This window comes from Syngnathoides biaculeatus, chromosome 23, assembly GCF_019802595.1.
Source record: "Syngnathoides biaculeatus isolate LvHL_M chromosome 23, ASM1980259v1, whole genome shotgun sequence".
In the NCBI taxonomy this organism is placed as follows: domain Eukaryota; kingdom Metazoa; phylum Chordata; class Actinopteri; order Syngnathiformes; family Syngnathidae; genus Syngnathoides; species Syngnathoides biaculeatus.
In genome coordinates this window covers 5,475,212-5,498,426 of record NC_084662.1, presented here as the reverse complement: position 1 = coordinate 5,498,426, position 23,215 = coordinate 5,475,212, and the positions used below count along the sequence as shown (strand labels likewise).

General features: G+C 39.3%; 1 protein-coding gene across 1 annotated transcript; it reads right to left on the bottom strand.

Moving 5' to 3' along the window:
• Positions 1 to 208: 208 nt before the first annotated feature.
• brox (BRO1 domain and CAAX motif containing) lies at positions 209 to 22,580 on the bottom strand. Its single transcript, XM_061812714.1, has 13 exons — positions 22,446 to 22,580; positions 21,898 to 22,017; positions 21,606 to 21,712; positions 19,398 to 19,494; positions 15,093 to 15,188; positions 14,949 to 15,021; positions 8,985 to 9,090; positions 8,727 to 8,816; positions 8,507 to 8,592; positions 6,313 to 6,394; positions 5,711 to 5,861; positions 5,068 to 5,227; positions 209 to 1,851 (listed from the first exon to the last, which is right to left on the bottom strand). The coding sequence occupies exons 2-13, from the start codon at positions 21,996 to 21,998 to the stop codon at positions 1,768 to 1,770; spliced, it is 1,233 nt and encodes a 410-aa protein (XP_061668698.1). The 5' UTR covers positions 21,999 to 22,017; positions 22,446 to 22,580; the 3' UTR covers positions 209 to 1,767.
• Between the last annotated feature and the right edge of the window lie 635 nt (positions 22,581 to 23,215).

The window sequence follows — 23,215 nt, the reverse complement described above, 5'->3', positions numbered from 1 at the left end:
ATGCATTATTGTCTCTCTCTCTCATATATATATATATATATATATATATATAATGATGGGAAATATTTTTTAAGGGTTTACAGTATTTCAGGGATTTTGCTAAAAATTCAGAAAGTTTTAACTAGGTTTTCGGTCTTCAACACAAACAAAATATGTGCAGGTTGAACTCAAAATAAATTTATGGAAAACCCACAAGGACATGTGAGGACTCAGTTATAACAGTGATTTATTATTTATTGTAATGCAGTTTACAGAAACGACAAAAGGTACATTCCAGTGATTTTCAGTTGTTATAAACAATTCACCTCATTGATGAACATGTGGCTTGATGGGAACACAGAACAAGCAGTCAGTCAGTTGCAAAATGCATAACAATTGTTTTTCACATCGTATTCCTATTTTGTAGAATGTTGTCAGCATTCCCATTTTTCACTACTACCGCAAAAAAAAAAAAAATTGTTGCAAGCAGCACAAGTGTGGTAGAATACAGTCTGGACACAGTGGTTGTTGCGCTTCAGCTCACACAAGCTTAAATCCCACTGGGAGTCTTTTACACTATAACAGCAGCTCTGCAGCGCCACTTTTTTTTTTTTTGTAACTGTCCATTAGCACTTAAACTGAACCACTAGGAGAGCAACACCTTTCAGTACTAGTAGTGTTATTACCAGATTTTTTTTAAGCAAATAGTGTAAACATGATTAAGCAGTTCAGGTAAGGCAATTGTGATGTATCAAGAAAATAAGAACATTAACTTGGACAAAATAATTTGGGTCATACTCAACAGTATACTATTGGTTTGAAGTTATCTGTTAAAATTGAATATAAAATGAATAAATAAGGAACCATGATTATAAGAAACAGCCTCCCAAGAAAAAATTTGCTTTTCTATTTATTTCATTTATCTGCAGTTTTGATTTAACGTGATTGTAAAATGCTTCACCTAAAATAAACTAAATCTTGTATACATGCAACCAACATCTACTACAAAACGACCTGTTTGGGTGAATGACGATGGGGGAAAACCCCACATGAACTTAAAATGTCAACCATTTTATTTTTTTCAGATTTGAGATGTATCCACGGAGCCGCCAAAGTTCACAATATTCAATTTTTAGGCTTTGTTTGTCTTTACTGTACAATTTTGACAATAAATGATCCATGCATTTAATTTGTGTCCAAAGACACCAGAGTAAATTGGGGTTAAAAAAATATGTTATCAAACCGTTGTCATGATCATTACTGCACAGTAAGTCTGCTAACCTGTTTTCAGGGTTTGGGGACGTGACATCGGTGTACGTGCCCTAATCAGTCCCAATCAATTCTGCTGGCCCACCATGCATTTACATGAATGTAAAGCTAATTATATTTGTACAAATGTATATTTAAAAAAAGGATATTTATTTCATGCTCCCCATATATTTTTTGTGCAAAACCTGCCTTTTGAATTTTGTCGAGCGCCATCTCATTGCGCCGGAGCTCACGGATCAAAACTTCAGGGAGGCACCGTACTAAACCACACCCCAAGCTGAATAAAAAACACTAAGTTGATTACATTTAGGTTTACATCATGAAAGACAGTTGCAATCAAATGACACAAATACTTGGGCTTTACTATGATCTCTAAAAATAACGCGACCATAACTGTCTCTGGCAATCATGATGATATGTCCAAATACGCTAAACATTCCAGCATACATATAAAATAAGAGGATATATTGTAAGGATACTGGATGCTACTGCAGTATGAGAGGAATAAATCAAATATATTTAGGAAAGAGTACAGCCTGTGTCCTTCTGTGGCTTTAAATCGGGTTCCTTCATTGGTTTCACTTCTTCCTCTTTAGGTTTGGCCTGCAGAAAAAGCCATAATAAAAATGATTAGTCACAAATTTGATTCGTTGGACAGTGTTTTTTCAAATGTCAACACTAGAATAAGCGCTAATGGACCTGTACTTATAGAGTGGTACCTCTAATTAAGAACATCTCGAGGAGCGAAATATTCAGGTTATAAAACACCTCTTCAGAAAAATATTGTCTCTTGTTATGAAGGAAATTCAGGATATGGAAGGAAAAAAATGGGCATTGGGTTCCCCAAATTCTACTGAACGAAAAACATCTTGTATCTTCATTTGTGTTCATCCCATTGCCTCGGAGGGACGTCACTCTTTACCCATGATGTTTTTCGTTTCCCTTGGACAAACGACTGTCACTGAATCACGCAAACGCTGCTGACATACGGTGTCACAAGCTGTCACAGATTGTAAAAATACCAATGGCCCCGAGAAAATTTTTTGGAATTAAGCAGTGTGCATGCGTACGTTCGTACGTGTTTTCTCCCAGCTGTCAAAGTTTGCCACCTCCTCCGACCCGCACGATGCCTTTTACTTGTTACTTACCCTTTTCTTTGCATAGTCACCTAACGCCAAAGGGAAATGAGGATTTTTTTTTATTATGCTTTATATTATGTACATTGAATGCGTATTTTTGGCAGGGGGCTTGGAACGGATTACTCTATTTACATGTAAAATGGCATCTACTTACGAAAAATTCCCGTTACTAAACGACTTCCGGAATGGATTCATTTCTAAGTAGAGGGACCACTGTATAGTGATTTTGTACATTCTGTGCTTGTTCTATCTTGTATCTCCTCTTCTCCTCATTCAACTACTGACAACGCAGCATGGGGAACAACTGGAATTTCAGCAAATTATGTGTTTGACATCTCAGGTGAGTCATTGTTGCACTGATGAACTAAATTGGGTTGGCCGACCACTCTCGAGAAGGTTACTACTGTTCCTAGTCTCAGTTTCCCATTTGTGTTTAATGGGTCTGACTGTTGTACGCTGGCATCCTATAGGGATCGTGCAAGTGACGTCACCGTTTTTACGGCACCATATTGCCAGTCGAACAAAGCTCCTTGGCTCTTGTTCTTTTTTTTACTTTTACCATTATTATCGAGAGTAAATACAAGCAGCATGCTCTACGTAGCCAAGACTGTGTGGGTTGACAGTGTTTGTAATTAAGAGTGTACCCCTTTAAGAGCCGAAGGGGGGCGGAGTCAGGTAAACCCGGAGACCATGTGCTTCTGTGTTTTAAAAAAAAAAAAAAAAAAAAAAAAAGTCAGGCTGTGGCTCACTGCGCTGGATTGGTTTTCATGTGAGCTGAGAATGTCTATGTATTTCTACTCGTAAAAAAATTTACGAGTGTGATTTTTCTTGCTCGACTGTGCAGATTTGCGAGTGCGGTCGTGCCCGTCAAATGTGACTGACTGGGCTGTGGCTCACTGCGCTGGATTGGTTTTCATGTGCACTTAGAATGCCTATGTATTTCTACTCGTAACAAATTTTACGCCCGTGATTTTTTGTGCTCGACTGTGCAGACTTGGTAGTGCGAAGGCACGCGAGCGTGTTCATCAAATGTGAGTGACTGTGATTCCTTTATTAAACTAATCTGGGAGTGGTCAGGCCTGGCAGTAGCGAGTGAAATTCATCTTTCAAAATGCTGTTTAAAGGGGCACTGCCGTGAAATGGCTGATTTTTAGTATGTTATTAATGAAAAAACAGCAGGAAATATGGGCGCATGCGTTTTTTTTTTTTTTTTTTTTTCCACCACAAAACATGATTTTGACACATATGGCTTTTTGTAGCGCACGCCATGAAAATCCTCTCCAGGGATTTGTTTTTGAGAAGAAGCAGGAAGTGACGTAAAGGACAGAAGCGCCCCCAAGTAGACTCATTTGTTTTTATTAGTTTTACCTGCAGGAAGGTACCTCGTTGTTCCTTCGTGTTCGCCAAAATGCCGGCTTGTTGCATTGCTGGACATTGGTTGAACACTCGGGAGGATGGATTTACCCTTCATAAGTTTGCAAGAGACCCGATTCGTCGTGAAAAATGGATTGCACGGGTGCAGAGGACGAGAGCTTCGTGGGTTCCAAATGACAGGTAGGTGTGTATACATCTACTAAAAAAAATAATAGTTTCTCATAACATAACAAAAGATCCTCGTACGTATGACGTGCTAAATGTGTCGATGTGTGCGTCGGACGATGTTGGGCTCACCGGCGAAGGCTGCTGCATTGCCTCGCCAGCGAAGGAAGAACTCTGCGGACAATGCCGCAGTCAGCCGCGTGGGACGACAACGCCGTAAAGCGCACCGGCTCAATGGTGTTGTTCATCGCGGACGGCGGCGGCTATGAACAATGCCCTAAAGCAGCCCGGCTCAGCTCCGTGATAAGCCACATCGGCGCCGAAAATGAGCCACACTGTCCGAGGCGCCGCATCAGCTGGTCACGGCTTCAGCGAAGGCTGCGGGTCGGGCTCGCAGACGGCAGTGGCTCTTAAGAACGCTGCCACAATGCCGCACTCAGCCGCGTGCGATGACAACGCCGTAAAGCGCCCCAGCTCGACGGTGTGTTGTTCATCGCGTACTGCGGCGGCTATGAAAAAGCGTCCTAAAGCACCCCGGCTCGGCTCCATGATAAGCCACTTCGGCGTTGAAAATGAGACACCCCGGCCGGCTGCGATGAGCCACGATGGCTCATCTCCGGCACGGAAATGGATCAGGCGACGAGCCGGTTTGGCCGTGATCGCATATCATCTGAATATTGCCCGAAACAATACGGTAATATTGCCCCCGTCTCTTCACTCGGTTGTAAGATGTTCTCTTCTTCAAAAAGAGCTTGTGTTAGAAGGGGCGTGTTCGTCTCCCATAGTTAGGCCCACCGCGTGTTTTCATTGGCGAATGTCTGGGTGACATCATGGACAGAGGATGTAGCAATATGGCGACCACTTGGATGTCATAGAAATGACACTTTTGCAACTTTGCGTATGGATGACGCGCTCTCCGCTCGTATTTATTTTTTCGTGTAGACATTGAACAATTTACAATATCTACTTTAGAATGTTTATCGGGATGACACTAGACCTTTAATCACAGTTAACTCTTGATCCCACTAGCACTGCATGCGTACGTTTAGCTTTGACTCTTCGTTTGTTACAGGACCAATTGTTTCACTGGCAACAAATGCACAGTGTTCCAATCACAAAAAAAAAAGAATGTGACTCATACCTTGTCGTTTTTGGCTCCCCTTGTCAGGTCAAAGGTAGCATAAACTTCAGGAGTACACTGCTCACTGGGGCGTGGCAGCTCAAACGGGACTGGCTCGGCCAGGCCATAGCTCGCTTTCATCTCTAGCTGGGGAGGTTCAGATGGGACCTTGTGGAAGTATCTGGGAAAAAAATGTAAATCAAGTGTTTAATTTGAGTTTTGTTGGTGACGCTCTTTTAAAATAAACTAAATCAACATTTTGTGCACATTCTTTAATAGCTTAACTACGTGACCGATGTCCTGACCATTGGATGTGAATTGTGTGACTTAATCGTTACATTTCTGTCCCTTACAACAACACATGAACTCTTTGAAAGTCATTTAATAGAGACAGTTTGCTAAATCAGTAAGCTATATTACGAAAGCATAAGTACATCAAACAGACATGAAAAACATTGGGGACTTTAATTTTGGTGAGAAGCAATGCTATTTTTCATAAATAACAGTGGCCATTTAAATTTCATTGACAAGTGCTGCATGTTAACTGGTCTAAACATGACTATTGGTTTCTGGGTCACTTTTTGAACAGAGTAAACTTAGCCAACTAACTTTTGGTTCCCATTTGCATTCATTTGCTTTATTGATATAAATGTGTATGACTCACATAAACCCATTTTCTCTCTGGCACTTCTCCAGTGTGTTCTTAATGAAGCCACCCAGTTTGTGGAAGAAAAGCTGCTCAGACGGTTTGGCCGTGGTGCCCGGGCCTTTGGTGTGACGATACTCTTTACACAACTCCTCGGCGCGGGAATATGCTACAAAAAGTATGTTGTCATGTTAATTCAATGAGGAAGTCTGCCAGTAAAAAGAGGGCAAAGGAGCTTTTGGGCATGTACAGACAAATCTGAAAAACACCAAGCTTCTGTAGTGCTGCACTCTACTATAGGATCAAAAGAAGATGACATGACAGTTTTAGTTATCTAGAAAGACGATCCAGTAGTGAACTAAACTGGTAAATTTTACATACTCAGTGGTAACATGAAGAAATAAACCATTTATTCAGCTTTACTAATTGTAATTTCTTGAAACCAATTAAGTCTACAAATAGGAAGTCATTTCTTCTTTGTCTCCTGCACCAACCAACACTTTAAGGGGATGGGACAGTTGTGCAAAAAACTAAGACCTAGGACCTACGTTTAAAAAAAAAAAAAACATCATTGATGGAAGGCGATAGTGATGAGCTATAATTGAAACCAAGAAATATACCCTTTTCTGCTTCTTGCAAAGATCGGATTGCCTCACCACACTTATCATTCCCCAGCAGGGTCTGTCCATGATAGCAATACGCCTGTAAATAAATGACAGCACATGTAAATGAGACTACCGCTCGGCTGAGAACAGGAGATCAGATAACCCTTTTAATTCTCAAGCAAGTGTAGCCCGGTGGCAATTTGAAGTACTGAACTCTCACAGACCTGAAAGGGTTAATTAAAGGTCAAGTGTCATGAAATGGATGATTTTTAGTATGTTATTCAGGGGAAAAACAGCAGCCGGTGTGGATCCATCTGTTTTTTCCACCACAAAACATGATTTTTGTAAGTCCCGCCATGAAAATCCTCTCGAGGGATTTGTTTTCGACAAGAAGCAGGAAGTGACGTTGGAGGCAGTAGCGTGCTCAAGCGTTCTCATACGTTTATACTAGCTTTAGCTGTTGGAAGGTAGCTGTTTGTTCCTTCGTGTTAGCTAAAATGCTGGCTTGTTGCATTGCTGGATATTGCTCAAACACTGGGGAGGATGGATTTACCCTTCATAAGTTTCCAAGAGACCTGGTTCGTCGTGAAAAATGGATTGCACGGGTGCAAAAAACGAGCGCTTTGTGGGTTCCAAATGACAGGTAGGTGTGTATAGAGCTACTAAAAAAAACTATAGTTGGGGGGAGGATGTAATCCTTTCAGAATGTAACAAAAGATCCGCATCCGTAAGTCAGAGGTGCTAAATGTGTCAATGTGCCCGTCGGCGCCGTATCTGCAGATCCCTGCTTTGGCCGAGCTTCCGTGTCCCACGAGCCACCGCCGAAGCCGTGCCTCGCGGCCAAGCACGGCTTCGGCCGGGCTGGCTCATGCATACTGTCTGGGAGTCTGTTGTTAGTCAGAAGTGATCTGCATTTCATCTAAACATGGCTTGAAACAAAAGGGTAATATTGCCCCGGACCCTTCACTCGATTGTGAGATGTTCTCTTCTTCAAAAAAGAGCTTACGTGTCTGAAGGGGCGTGTCCCATAGTAAGTCCCACAGCGTGTTTTCATTGGCGAATGTCCCACTGTGACGTCACGGACAGTGGATACAGCCAATATGGCGACCACTTGGATGTCGTCAAATGACATTTCTGCAACTTTGCGCATGGATGACGCACTCTTCGCTCATATTGATTTTTTCGTGTAGACATTGTAGTGAATAATGTTATATGTATTTTTCATTTCAATATCTATTTTAGAATGTTTATTGTGATGACACTTGACCTTTAAGATCCTTCATCTCCCTTGGACATAATACAAGTGCATTTATTGTGATAAATAATCTGTTGCTTTGGTGTTTAACTGAGTGTTTATACTGAAGGGGAATTGTTGTTGTGACTAGTTACGGTATGTAGTATTGTATAGACGAGGTTGTCCTATTCCTGTGTGAAGCCGGTTTGTCAAGATGGAGTTGAGCGGGAAGAGGAGAAAAAAAGAGGAGGCAAAAAAAATGAAGTGTAGAGATAAACAAAGCAATGAAAAAAAGCAGGGGCGGGCGTTCACGCTGAAAATTGTATACCGGGGGAATTGAAAAATTGTCAAGCGGGAGGGCGGGGGGTCTGAAAAAAATCCACTGAAACATGAAACTTTCATGATGCACCCACCAGGTTGAAAACCACTGACGTTGAGGTTTGGTGTTTGTTTTGGGTTGAACTAATATCGTACAGACTTGAATTAAAACCAACCAGTTTTTACAACCAACCAGATGACCCTTAGATATTTTTTATTTAGGAAAAATTTCAGGTATTACTTAGTGTGAATAGATTTATGTGGCGGCACGGTGGAACAGCTGTAGAGCGTCAGCCTAACAGTTCTGAGGACCGTGGTTCAAATCCCGGCCCCAATTGTGTGCAGCTTAAATGTTCTCCCCAAGCCTGCGTGAGTTTTTTCTGGGCACTCTGTTTTCCTCCCCCATCCTAAAGACATGCATTGATTGAAGACTCTAAATTGCACCTAGGTGTGATTGTGAGTTCAACTGTTGTCTGTCTCCATGTGCCCTGCGATTGGCTGACAACCAGTTGAGGGTGAACCCTACCTCCTGCCCGTTGACAGCTGGGTATGCTATTAATTAGGTGCATGCATGGTATTTAACTGACATCAAACAAACCCAAGCACCCGCCATTCTTCAGTAAGTTGTACACAGTACTTACATAAATTACAACTTACATAAGCCATGTAAAAGTAGAACTTCAGCTGGAGATACTTCCTCCACTTCCTGCTGCACTCGGGCTCCAAAGTGTTCAGAGTGTGATCTAGGGATAAAAAGAACAAGTTTTAATAAGCTTTAGTTCTTTCTTGATTCTTGTTATAAGTCATGATAAAATGGCCTTTGTGAACATCACCACATATGCACGTTTAAAAAAAAAAAAATACTTGAAATGCTTACCGGCTTTCTGATAAAAGTTGGCTGTCTCGGATGCCAACGCTGCAACAATTGAGGCGTTATGCTTCAATTCAATGGCTCTGGCGATCGTCACTGTGGATAAACAGGAACGTTTACATACCGGCACCATTGTTTTTTCGGTTCATCTCCTCATAGAGAAGAGAACTTAAAACAAATCAATCCAACAACGAAATTCAACACTGTGTCATGTGACATTGGAAAATAATACACATAAGGGGTTCCAGATAGGGAACACGTTACCTTCTTGGGCTTCTGCCTGAGACTGTATGATGTATGCATCAATCACTCTGGGATCTAGGTCTCGACCTTTTTCTGCAGGGGTGATGAGACGGGGGATGTGGACTTCCTGTATGAAAATAACAGCCATTTCCTACATTAATTTGGTTTTACGTCTTCAGAGCAGTAAATAAAATTAATACAACTGAATCTATTCTAATTCATTTAGTGTTGTGTAATGAGTAGGCTGCGAGCCTGTTAAAAAAATAGCTCACCAATTATGGATGTTTTCTTGCAATGCTGAAAAAAATGATAATTTAAAAATGTAAATCCCTACAGGGATTTATAGATGTGGAATATTGATATTTCTAACTCCAATTCTAATTAAGTTTGGACATTGTCCTAAAAAAAAAAATGAATACAATGATTTGCAAATCATGTTCATCCTATCTTTACTTGAATACCCTACAAATACAAGAGACTTTGTTTTTACCCAATAATCATTAATTTAGAATTTTATCGCTGCAACACATAAAAAAAAAAAAAGCTGGGACAGCTGACAAAAAAGTTCAGGAATGCTCATCAAAAACTTCCTTGGAGCATCCCACAGGTGAACAGGCTAATTGGGAATGGATGGGTGCCATGATGGGGAGTAAAAGGGGCTTCCCTGAATTGCTTAGTCAGTCACAAGCAAAGATACAGAACAGTTCATCTATTTGTGAACAAATGCGTGAGAAAATAGTTAAAGAGTTTAAGGACAATGTTCCTCAATGTTCAATTGTAAGAAATTTAAGGATTTAATCATCTACGTTCATCTACATCAAAAGGTTCAGGGAATCTGGAGAATCCATTGCATGTAAGCAGCAAGGCCAAACACAGACATTTAATGCTCGTGACCTTTGATCTCTCAGGCGCCACTTCATCAAAAGTGGACATCAATGTTTAAAGGATATATGTCCGTAAAGCAAAAGCCATTTATCAACAAAATGCAGAAATGCCACCACCTTCTCTGAGCTCAAGCTCATCTAAGATGGACTGCTGGAAAGGGGAAATGTGCTCTGTCGAACGACGAGTGCACATTTCAAATTGTTTTTTTTTGGAAATTGTGGACGTCGTGTCCTACGGGCCAAAGAGGAAAAGAAAAGAACCATCCGGACTGCTGTGGAGGCAGAGTTCAAAAGCCAGTATCTGTGATGGTATGTGGCTTTGTCATTGTCAATGGCATGGGTAACTTACACATCTGTGAAGGTACCAATAATGCTCAAAGGTACTTACAGGTTTGGAGAAGCATATGCTGCCATCCAAGCAGTCTTTTCCTTGGACTCCCTGCTTATTTCAGAAAGACAATGCCAAACTACATTCTGCACGTGTTACAACAGTGTGCCGCCGTAATAAAAGTGCGTCGGACACTAGACTGGCCTGACTGCAGTTCAAACCTGTGTCCCATTGTAAATGTGTGGTGCATTATGAAATGAAAATTTTGACACTGGAGTCCATGGACTGTTGAACAGCTGAAGCTGGACATCAGGCAAGAATGGGAAAAAAGTCCACCTACAAAGCTTCAAAAACTATTGTCCTAAGCTCCCAAACATTTATTGAAAAGAAAAGGTGATGTAACATTGGTAAACATGACGCTGTCCCAGCTTTTTTGGAATGTGTTGCAGCTATAAAATTCAAAGTTAATGATTATTTGCTAAAAACAAAGTTTATCACTTTGAACAAATGTCTTTGTAGTAGTTTATTCAATTAAATATAGGTTGAACATGAGTTGCAAATCATTGTATTCTTTTATCTTGAACACAACGTCCCAACGTCATTGGAATTGTAGTATTAACTTTTTCCAACCTTGAAAAATAATTAATTTGTGATTGTAATTTGAAGAAAACATGATCATTGCCTTCAAAGATGAATTGATTAATAACCGTAAAATTAAAAGTAAAGACTGATATTTTATTGTAATAACGTTTCATTTTAAGATATGTGTCTAAAACAGGAAGCCATTCTCATGAATCTGTATCCAGGAAGTAGCTCTCAGTTTAAAAACATGAGTGATAAGGCCATCACAATCATTGCTATTTGGACTTGTTAATTGGTAAATAAAATGGACACAATAATTTTTCCCGACTTGATAAATTGTCACTGTTGTGGTGAGCCAGAGCACAGCTCTCACAGTGAGCTGAAGGAGAGATGGCTGGCTGTGGACTTAGCCACGAGTGGACTTGTGGAACACTGGACTGATGTTGGTGCCGTTTAATACGCCACAGCGGAGTTTCCCACGTATACATTTTTTTTTCCTGGTGGACTGCCACGATTAAATTTTAACTGTAGAGTTTTGCTTTTTTTGTGTAGAATTTGAGCCTGATGTGTTCCTTCTGTGTGTCTGCTAATGTTCCGCACTCCCGATTTCCTTTGTGACACTGAAAATGCAGTCCCTGAAATGAGTGAAGCATCAAAAGAATTTGTGAATTGATATTCTGGTATCAGAGGCATTGACATTTTAGACAGGATTGCTGCTGCAGCTGGCGCCATTGGAAATTCTCACAGTACACTTGGTGCTATTTTTGTTAGTATTTGTGTGTATTTTTGCTTTGCTATATACAATCCTCAGGACTGTTTGCATTTAGATTATGGTGTGTGGAAAAACTAGAACAGGAAACGACCAAAGCTGCACCGTTGAGCGCTGCGACCCCCCTCCCATACACACACACACACTGTACGATAACTGTTGACTCCTTTGTCGACAATCATAGTTTTAAAGTTTTGCAAATGACCTTTGTAAAACCAATAAGGATGCACATGCAACTGTTGAGTCCCATGTCCACCATTAATATAAGACAGCGTCAGAGTAGTTCTTCATTTCATACTGCCATGAGACTCATACTGTAAACCCACAAGTTTTTACTTAAAATAATTTTGAAAACATCCAAACAAAAGTATTTAGTTGGTATGTTTGTAGAGTTCTCCATGTTTTGGAAAAAAAAAAAAAAAAAAAGAAAATTCTGCTTGTTTACAAATAGACATTTTATATTGAAATTAACCTCCTCCTACAGGCTGAAATGAAATGAAAGGTACTCTGCAGAACATGTTTCTATCATGTCATTTAAAATTATTTAAAAGAAATTGCATTTTTAGTTGCCCAGTGCATGTTGTACACAAACCTCATGTTCACAGTAAAATATTTGGAGGTATAACTTGAGTCTCGATTATTGTAGTAAAATCTGAGACCTTATGTTTTTTACTTTACAGTTTTTATTCATTTCTTTATACATTTGTCTTTGTGATTGTAGTTTTAAAATGTATTTTTTTTTTAGAAGATAGTAAATGTTTGCTTAACTTTACACCCCCACACCACCACTACTACAAAACCCTCAGACAGCTGGGCATACCTACAACCACAGTTTCTGGTCCTTAGGAACCACTTCACAGCCTTGCTTCATGTGCAGTGTATAACACAGAGTACGACAGAGAGACTATAGGGAAAGTTAACTGTTTACGAGAGTTGCTAGCCCACGAGTTAGTGAATTAAGCTGCTAAAATGCTTACTCCACGACCACGACATCCTTTAAAACGTTAGTGCCTCACTCTGAGTTGTTTTGTGGGCTAGTTTTCAATTAACACACACGCGGGAAAGTTAATTTATTTTGTTTATTAGCCCGAGAGCTAGCTCCCTTGGGACAGCTCGCTCTTACGCAGTGACATTTAAAACATCAGCACCCTGTTGTTGTTGGTCATGACCTGGATTGTGAATCAAGTGCTTTGAACATTTTCACATATAGCAACCTTACAAAGTGGAAAGTATTTTAGTGAGATTTTATGTAATACACAGAACAACATAACATAAGTTGTCTCATTTGAGATTGGCCCCAAGCCATACAGGGTACAAGGCAAACGTGGTTGGTTCTAGAGCTCATGCACCTACGTCATCAAATTACGGATGTGCCGGTCAAACAAACCATTTTTCAATGGTAAGTCGGTTGGAGAAGATGTGAAAATACGTCTTACAGCGCGACGCCCAGAGTTTCATCCGATACCGTTAAACATTTAGAACGTGATAATGAACGAAGGTACATGGAAAAATGAGAGTCATTTGGCATAGAGGACCCATATTTAATGCCGAAGACGATGTTTTCACCGATGAGAAATTTTACTATTAACCAGCTTCCGCTTGTCTTGTACAACTGGATCTACACATGAATTTAGTGAGTAAGTCGTCGAGATTTATACGGAAGAGTTTGAAAGCGCAGAAAAGTCTGGATGCAAACAAATACTTCGTTGCTGGATCTGTTCTCACTCAAGAATAAATCCCACATAGTGATGGAGCCACTCAGACTTTTTTAATACAAATACCAATATTTAAATACCCCAATTTCTCGAAAATAATGCGCAATTTTTTCCAGAAATATTTTCAAAAAGTTAATAGAGCGCATTATATTTAGGTATGGATGAAAAATAAAAAATATAATCAAATTGTATAGTTGTATACAGGTACATAGAGTGGTAAAAAGGGTATACATATACATTTCAATATGATATTCAATATCTTATGTTACACGTTTATATATATTACGGTAATGTGCACCACCAACCTGAGTTCTATGACCACCTCTGGGAGCGTTGCATTTTTACGATCGTTAGTGTAGCATATTTTTTGCTCCTGCACTAAAGATCAGAACGACCATGAGTTGGTTTTAACTTAAACTAAGACAAAAAATGTCGACTACAACGACTAGTTGTGCAGTTGCTTTTAAAAGAAATGTGTCATCCCTGACGCGAGCAACCCAGAAGCAGCGCAGCAGTGAAAACAACGAGAGCTCAATGGCTTCAGGTCGTTATCTAAACAACGTGAGCTCAAACTACATAGAAAGGGCATACGTACATAAATAAAAAAAAAAAGAACAGGAGACTGCAGACAATTGAAATGCTCGCTTTTTTTTTCTTTTTTTAAATGTGCCCATTACGCTAGTGTCTACGTAGTTTGAGCTCATGTCGTTTTGATAGCCACCTGACGCCACAGTGAAAGATGCTACAGATTGGAGCCGAATGGAGGGGGAGAGGCTGCGCTGCCTAACTCAAACTCTTGGGATTAAACATTTTTTTCTCCCACACAAACGCTATGGAAGGCACAGAGAATGACATGCGGTAGGAGCAAAATAGGATGTTCATGATACAATGCAAAAGGCACCGGAACAGTACCAAGTCATCAATGATGAGTTTGACAGTGATTTACCAAAGGTAGCTATGATGGATGGATATTTTTCAGATTGGAGATGAATGAGATGCTTCTTTTGAAGTCTTGGCCAAGGATGTGCAATGTAGAAGATAAGCTTAACTATGCACAAACGTTTTATGCACTAATATTTAATGAAAAAAAAATGTTTGTTCAACAGTGCTAAATAGTTTATTTAAGATTATGTGTTATCAACAGTATTAATAAAATCTTATGCACTTCTTGTGCATTTATTTTTGTTGATTCAGGGATTCTGTTCTGATAATTACAGGGACCAGGACAAGTGTGATCTGTGTCCTGTCCCGAGTTATATATATTACAGCTACTTCAGAACGTGAACAATGATTATTATTAATGGTTGTTGTACAGATAGTTTTTGAAAAACAATACAAATACAAACCTAACAAAATATATTCCCAAAGGGTTTTCAGCTGAAATTGAAAAAAAAGATGGCTCTACAAAGTATTGAGGACTGTTAGGAAGGGTGGGTGGAGGAGGCTGAACCCAAATGCATACCCTATTCTTGAGAATTTTTTTTGCTTCAATTTTTAACAAGTACATTTCATTTTTGTTCAACTTTACAGTTATGCAATACTGTATGGATATTAACAAAAATCAAAAATATAGCATGAGGTCAAGACGGCTACAGGCATGTCCGAATTTTCATCAAAATTTACATACGGTTGCATTTTTTTTTTTAACCATATATGTAGGAAATCCTGTGAAATACAGTTTTAAACTAGTCACTGTATGTCAGTTACCTTAAGAGTTTTGAAGATTCCAGCGGCAACCTTCAGGCTCCGGTGAACATCTTTTGCTTCATCCTCTGAAACGCTGTCAAAAAGGAAACCATTTCAAGGGTGGGAAATCTAAGTTACATTTAAAATATTATTAAATAAACATACTTTTCTTTTCCAGCAAGCCTTGAGGCAAACTTTGTGTACCAGATCGCTACATTGAAGGACATGGAAACCAGCTCAAAGATGGCATCTTGTTGGGCACTAAGTTGAGTGCATAGAACAAAGGAAGCGTTAAAACAGTCATCAACGTGAAGAATGCGAGTTTGCATGCATAAACACAGCTGTTCCCATGGCTGCTTATTTAGCAGACAGTACAAACAATACTTGCTATCAAGTGTTTAACTCATAAAATGCACCTGAGTGCTGTGCTGTCGGAAGTTATTTAATTAAGGTCATATGCTTTTGGGACACACATTTATTGAGTTAGAAAATATTTATATAATTTATTACAATAAACTACAAAATGTAGTTTACACCTATCATTACCGTAATTACTCGAAAATAATGCACAGATTTTTCCAAAAATATTTTCAAAAAGTTAATAGAGCACATTATATTTATGTATAGATGAAAAATTAAAAATACAATCACATTGTACAGTCGTATACATGTAAAAAACATATACATTTCGATATGATATTCGATGTCTTATGTTACACATTTATATATATTACGGTAATGTCCACCCCCAACCTGAGCGATCAGAGCTCCTCCGAGAGCTTGAATTTTATGAGTTAGCGTAGCATGCTTGTTGCTACTGCGCCAAAAATCAGAAACGACTGCCCATGAGTTTGAACTCAGAAAAAAATGTCGATTACAACAGCTAGTTGTGCAGCTGCTTTTAAAAGAAATGTGTCATCACTCGTGGCGATGATGCCGGTAACCCAGAGGTCGCGCTGCAGTCCGAAATAACGATAGCTTGCCTCTATGTCTTCAGGTGGGTATTAAAACAACGTGAGCTCAAACTATTTAATACGAGTGCCATGGGGACATTAAAACAAAAAAACAAAAAAAACGGGAGAGCACAGACAATTGAAATGCTCGCTTTTTAAAAAAATGTGCCCATTACGCTCGTTTCTACATAGTTTGAGCTCACGTTGTTTTGATAGCCACCTGACGCCATAGTGAAAGATGCTACAGATTGGAGCCGAATGGAGGGCGAGAGGTTGCGCTGCGCAAACCAAACTCTTGGGATTAAAAAAATATTTGAAGTCATTAATGATGAGTTCCACAGCAATGCACCAAATAAAGCGACTATGTATCTTTTTCAGATTGGAGATGAGTCGTAATGCTTCTTTTGAAGGCTTGGCTAAGGATGTGTAATGTAGTGGATAAACTGCACGATGCAGCAACATTTTCTGCACAAACATTTCATGGAGTGTTTAAAGTGCCACTGTCATGAAATGGATGATTTTTAGTATGCTATTAATGAAAAAACAGCAGCCGGTATGGACCCATCCGTTTTTCACCACAAACCATGATTTTGACGTATATTGCTTTTTGTAACTCCCGCCATAAAAATCCTCTCGAGGGATTTGTTTTCGACAAGAAGCAGGAAGTGATGTTGGAGGCAGTAGCGCGCTCAAGCGTTCTCATATGTTTATACTAGTTTTAGTTGCTGGAAGGTAGCTGTTTGTTCCTTCGTCTTAGCCAAAATGCTGGATATTGCTCAAACACTGGGGAGGATGGATTTACCCTTCATAAGTTTCCAAGAGACCTGGTTCGTCGTGAAAAATGGATTGCACGGGTGCAAAAAACGAGCGCTTTGTGGGTTCCAAATGACAGGTAGGTGTGTATAGAGCTACTAAAAAAAACTATAGTTGGGGGGAGGACGTAATCCTTTCAGAATGTAACAAAAGATCCGCATCCGTAAGTCAGAGGTGCTAAATGTGTCAATGTGTCCGTCGGCGCCGTGTCTGCTGATCCCTGCTTCGGCCGAGTTTCCATGTCCCACAAGCCACCGCCGAAGCCGTGCCTCGCGGCCAAGCACGGCTTCGGCCGGGCTGGCTCATGCATACTGTCTGGGAGTCTGTTGTTAGTCAGAAGTGATCTGCATTTCATCTAAACATGGCTTGAAACAAAAGGGTAATATTGCCCCGGACCCTTCACTCGATTGTGAGATGTTCTCTTCTTCAAAAGAGAGCTTACGTGTCTGAAGGGGCGTGTGCCATAGTAGGTGCCACAGCGTGTTTTCATTGGCGAATGTCCCAGTGTGACATCACGGACAGTAGATACAGCCAATATGGCTGCTACTACTACTACTACTACTACTTGGATGTTGAATGACACTTCCGCAACTTTGCGCATGGATGACGGACTCTCCGCTCATATTGATTTTTTCGTGTAGACATTGTAGTGAATAATGTTATATGTATTTTTCATTTCAATATCTATTTTAGAATGTTTATAGGGATGACTCTTGGGCTTTAATAAACAATGTTAAAGAGTTTATATTTTTAAGACTGAAATATGTGTTAACAGTATTAATAAAACGTTGTTTATGAGCATTTAGTTGGTTGAGGGATTCTGTTCTGACAATTACAGGGACCAGGACAAGCGTGTCCTGTGGCCTGTCCCAAGATTATATTTCCGCTATGTCAGCACATGCACATTATTATTAATGATTGTTGTACGGACAGTTTTTTTGAAAAACAATGCAAGTACAAACCAAACAAAATATAAATACAGATCATTCCTAATATTCTGAGCATATGGGTTGCGGCAAATTGGTGGTGCGCATTGAACATTGGTAGAAGGTTTTTCCTGATTTTTTGGGGTCAACTTTCGAGGTGCGCATCATACTTCAGGGCGCATTATACTTGAGAAATTACGGTAGTTACAGGGATCTTATTTGATGTGTATACTGCATCTAAGAGGCACAAAAATGAGCAAGTATGCTTGTAGTAAGAATAATTTACATCCGAGGGCTCAATGCTATCAATTAAAGTATTGCGACGTTGTGCTGGAAATTTGGCGTATGAAGTTTTTAGACAAGACAGGCCTCTAGAGTGTGACTGATTTGGTTGCACATGTGCCCTAATTTCTGAAGAGCACAGTCCACCTGTACACCCATCCATTTGAATGGGAGGGGTCGGGGGGGGGGGGGGGGCGATGCTCTCACCTGCCCTAGGATTGCCATGTGCATGCCTGTATGCGGAAATATTTTTCCAAATGCCAGCTCTGGCATACTCAAAGCTAGTTTTCTGACGATGAGCCGGTAGCTGCACAATTACATAATGTTGAGTGACAAAAATGGAATTAGTTCCAAAGGCTGAAGTGATAGGACATGGGAACAATTTGGATTCAAGTCAGATGAATGAGACCATCAAGATAAAAAAGATAACACAAAGATAGCTGGTGTGTCAAATAACCTCATGAAGTTGCAACCAAGACAACACAACTTAAAACCTCATCGTGACATAATCAATTTTAAAAGGGAAATTCAGTGCTTTGCATGAACAGTGTATCCAATAGGTCATGTAATAGGCACCCTATTTTGATAATGTGATTTTAAATCCTCTCATTTAATAGTGTTTTGAGAAGGTTTTTAATCGACAATTATGAATTTTCAGGGGTGCTGCCATTTTCGTGAGTCACATGATATACGTGGACGTATGTGGCGTGTACCGTGCCGTTCCAAACGCTGGATTGCATGGAACACCATTATGCCCAGCGCTGATTTCTCAGATTTATCCTGATTAAGAAATAGCAGTATCAGGTGATCAGGAATATGGAGGAATACTTCCATACAGATTTGATTTCATTCAAAGTCACACCACAGCATCTAAATTGGATTTAAATCCGGACTTTGATTTGGCCGCGCCAAAACCTTTTTTTCCTTTCTTTTTTTTCTTCAAGCTTCAAGGTTGGCATAATTGTCTTTTTATCAAATGCTGTGGCAGTTTTTACGCCAGATGTAACAGGCCGCACATCTTCCAAAAAGTTACAATTTGGACTCATAAATTCATAGAATGTTTCTCCAAAAGTCTTGAGGATCATCAAGATGCTTTTTGGCAAATGTTTCCTAGGTTTGTGGTTAGTCATAGTGACTGTGAGTTAACAAGGGAATGGGGGCAATTCCTTTTTTTTACAGAGATTCAGAAAAGTTTGGAATTTTTGTGCCTTAATAAATTGAATTGTCATTTGAAAACTGGATTTGTATATATGATTTGAAACCTTTGTAAGTCAAAATGAAAAAAAAATGAAATCAGGAGGGGACAAATAGTTTTTCATGGCACTGTATTATAAAAGGATGTGCACTATATATTAGAAATTATGGCACTTGATTTATTATGCTATATAATCACTATAAATTGCATCGAAAATATCCATGTTCCTCATTGTAACCAGTGGTGAGGTACAATATCTTACTGAATTACGAGTGGATCGTCTTAAATACTTCATTCATACCTCGGTGTGTTCCCTTGTAAAGTATCAGTCCATTTGAAGTTCTGGATATACCTCATCTTGTTGTCCTGTGTAGTTCCATCCAAGGATACAATAAAGCCTGTTGTATCACAACCACATTCAAAAAGAACAAGAAATGGATTACAATTCTCATGTATTAATAAAATGGAATATAAGAGGGCATTGGTTGACTTTAGGAGCATTTGCCACATCCTTCTCAAATAATATTTGTAGAAAAATATAGTATACATATATGACCTTTTGTCTTGAGAGAGCAGCCAAGAAGAAAATGATATCTAAGCAAGTTTGGCTTTAAACACTGATGTTATCAAGGGTAGTCGTGCTCATTAACGTAGACAGCTTTCCCATTTTCTGGGTTTGGTCATGATGTTGATATTCCACATGTAGCAGATTAACATCCCACCGAGAGTATTGGCTTCATCACATTTAATTTTCTTACTTAATGACGTCGACATCATACTGACCATACACATTTGGATTGCCCAGCCATCAAGCGAAAGATAAGCAAAACCTACTGAAAACCACCATGTTTGGTTTGGCACTTCATATAATGATAATACACATTTTATTTTTCTTTTGTACAGAACAATATTAAAATGTTAAATATATTATTCTCATCTAATCTTTGCATTTTTTATATTGAGCGAAAAAGCAATGGCAAAAGCTTAATCTCACTTTAGCTAGCAAATCACACCTCTCTTGAATCCTTCAAGCGTTACTTTTGGTGAAATTTTCACTTTGATTCTAGGCCTATCATGGCATACAAATTACAAAATGAAATGATATGGCCCTTAAGATACAACCAAATATGCAAATACATCACATAACGAGATTTTCACTGTCTGAACATTTTCCACTCAGCCACTGAATGAAGAGACTTGAGTTTCCTCCTGGATATTTTTTGCTATCGGAACACAGCGTGCACAGCACTTTGCCGGGAATGTCCACTTTTTGTATGTGTTCGGTTAGACATGTTGATACCGTTACACTTTTTTCAAGCCATGCCCATCTGAAACAGTTTTGGATTCCAGAGTCCTTGTCAATTGCCCTCGCTCGATCTTCATTCTTTTTTTTCTAAAAATTTCGCCATTGTAAAACTTTGAACACACCGTTGCTAAATTCGCGCTAAGACCCACGCGCCATTACTTGGCTAACAAGTTACACTGCGATTTCTGAGAACCGAGAACACATGTCCATGGCAATGGTGAAACTCGATTAACCACTAACACGATTGGATCGTTATACTGTATAACTCTGTTGTCCAATCGAGTAATCTGCTGCAAACAAGTTTTAATGTTTATGTCGCAAAGTCCAAATATTTACACTACAGAGTAAGTTAGAACGGCATATGATAGTCATGCTTGTGCTATCACTAAGCTGAATTTGCAGCTCGGAGCCCACCACTGAGAGCCCCCCCTGAAATTTTCTCAGCGGATTTGCGCTTATCTCGAGAATGGTCATTTTGGTCTGAAAAAGTCGGAAATCCGCCGATCAGCGGAAAATTCTCATCCCTGATGATATAATACAAGGGTTCCTTCATTTAAAAAAGAAAAGGAAATGGAAAGAAACAAAAGATGACTGTTTTGGCCCATCCCATATTAAAAGTGGCCAATTAACACCTCCGGCCTGTCCAGGTGGCTGGACTTGTTCGTAACTGCGCATTGGCATAATGCAAAACCTGGGGGCTGCTGTTGTACAGAGGTTTTGGTTGATATCTTTGCTTGGGATCAGATGGCTCATGTTTTCATACTGCAAAAACAACCCAAAGAAAATTAGGTGAAGATGCATTATGTGACGTATTCTTGGTGTTTTGTCGATCAGTTTCATGCGCATGGAGAAAATTATTTATGCCACACTCCTCTTCAGCAAACGTTCCTTTAAGTCTTTCACTACATGTAATGTAGCACGTTTTAAGTGGATGATGGAACCACGTTCATATTTCTTCAGATAGTAGCATTTTTTTGCAAAATATCTTATATTGAATGTTTGAAGATGCTACAGAATGCTATTGGAATAAAAGTGGTCAGTTAGGGCAAAGACTAATTTAGGTACTGTATTTATAAGACCGGAGAACATTCTTTGAGGTTATGATACTCTACACAGCTGTTCAGATTATTTGATTAACAGCAGCACAGATCATTACATTTTGCAAATTACTTATGGGGATCTTGTGCAAGTGTGAAAACTGACATTGCAGAAGGGAGAAGTATGCATCTGAGGCACTTTTCATGATCTCTGCATTGCAGGTAACATCGGTGAACATTTCCAGCAACCTCGCTCTTGTTGTCCTTAGATCACTGCAATTGGTGAACAGACAAACAATTATGAGATGGTGTTTCTCTTGATAGAACATTTCGTTGACTGTAGCACTTTATCAAGAGAGAAGACAGAACACATCTTGAAATTATTCTATGATCACGATGTAAATAACTGATTATGCTGTCATGAATATAAAAAGTGGAGATTAACACATCAGACGTACTTGCAGATTTTATTAGCGGTGGGGCTCCCTGCAACACCGTAAAAATTAAAGGACACAGGCGCTGTAGCCTTGAGAGGATTCCGGTGAAACCAGTGTGCCATCTCCTGGGCGGGGCCACGTCTATAAAGGCAGCAATAGTCAACAGGACAACAGGTTAATGAACGAGTTATGACTAATATTAGACTGTGGAATTCCCGACAATGTGCTCAATACAGTGGATAATGTGTGCTAGCGAATATGCTTTCGCTAACAACAGAAATTCGATGTTGACAACACAAAGAGCCTTGTCCCGGATTCTCGTTGCACCAAAAAATATATACATATATTTATATTTGCCGATTCAAGTGTTTCACTGAGGCTCTACGACTGACTTTTTTACATGAACTCGGTGTCTTGAAAAGAATCGAAATTCCATTACGTAAGAGCACATAAGCTAATGTTAACGCTAGTTAACATTTACAAGTTGTAATAGTGGTGTGTCGACCGATTCGTTACATCACAGATATGTAATACTCGACGTAAAAAAACAAAACTGTTTAAACACTTACCAATCGTGTTGACGTTTGTTTTTTTTTTTGTTTTTTTTTATTGTGTTCTGACGGTCGTGACACAAAGTCTAACACTTACTAGTTATTTCCGGAAATAAACGGGACTGAATGTTGTCCAATTAATACAGAATGTTCAGTCACATGACAAAAATCCAGGAAGTACGTACGCTCAATAACCTTTTAACAAGCACCCACCCCCTCAAAAAAAACAAATAAACTGGATCTAGTCTGTTCTCAATGTTATTTATTTACTTATTTTTTTTTATTTATTTATCTTTCTTGCATGGCCTTGCGGGATTGTGGGCTTGTATGGACAGTTTGGCCGTTAAACAAGTGAGTTTGAAATACTTCCTCTGCTTATTTTTTAAATCATCCATCCATTCATACATACATACATACCGTACATATATACGTACATACAATACGATAGGATAAAACTGAGGTCTAATACTGAGCTAAAATTGTTGCCAGTGTATGAGCTTTGTTTTCATCAAGTTATAAGACTCTTTCCATACTATGTTTGTCATGCTGATATTAGTCTGAATTAAATGCAGTCCTGTTTGAGTCAGACATTACTCTGTTCCATACAAAACAGGACTAGTGGTAAGTATCAATTTTATTACCACAATGACAAGAGCATGCTGAGCCTAACCCTAATTAAGTTTTGCCACAAGCCACATTGGAGTTGCGTTTCCCCCTTTTTTTTTAAACTGAAATATATATCTACCTAATTATAATTTTACATAGAGTATAAACTAAAAAAACATTTT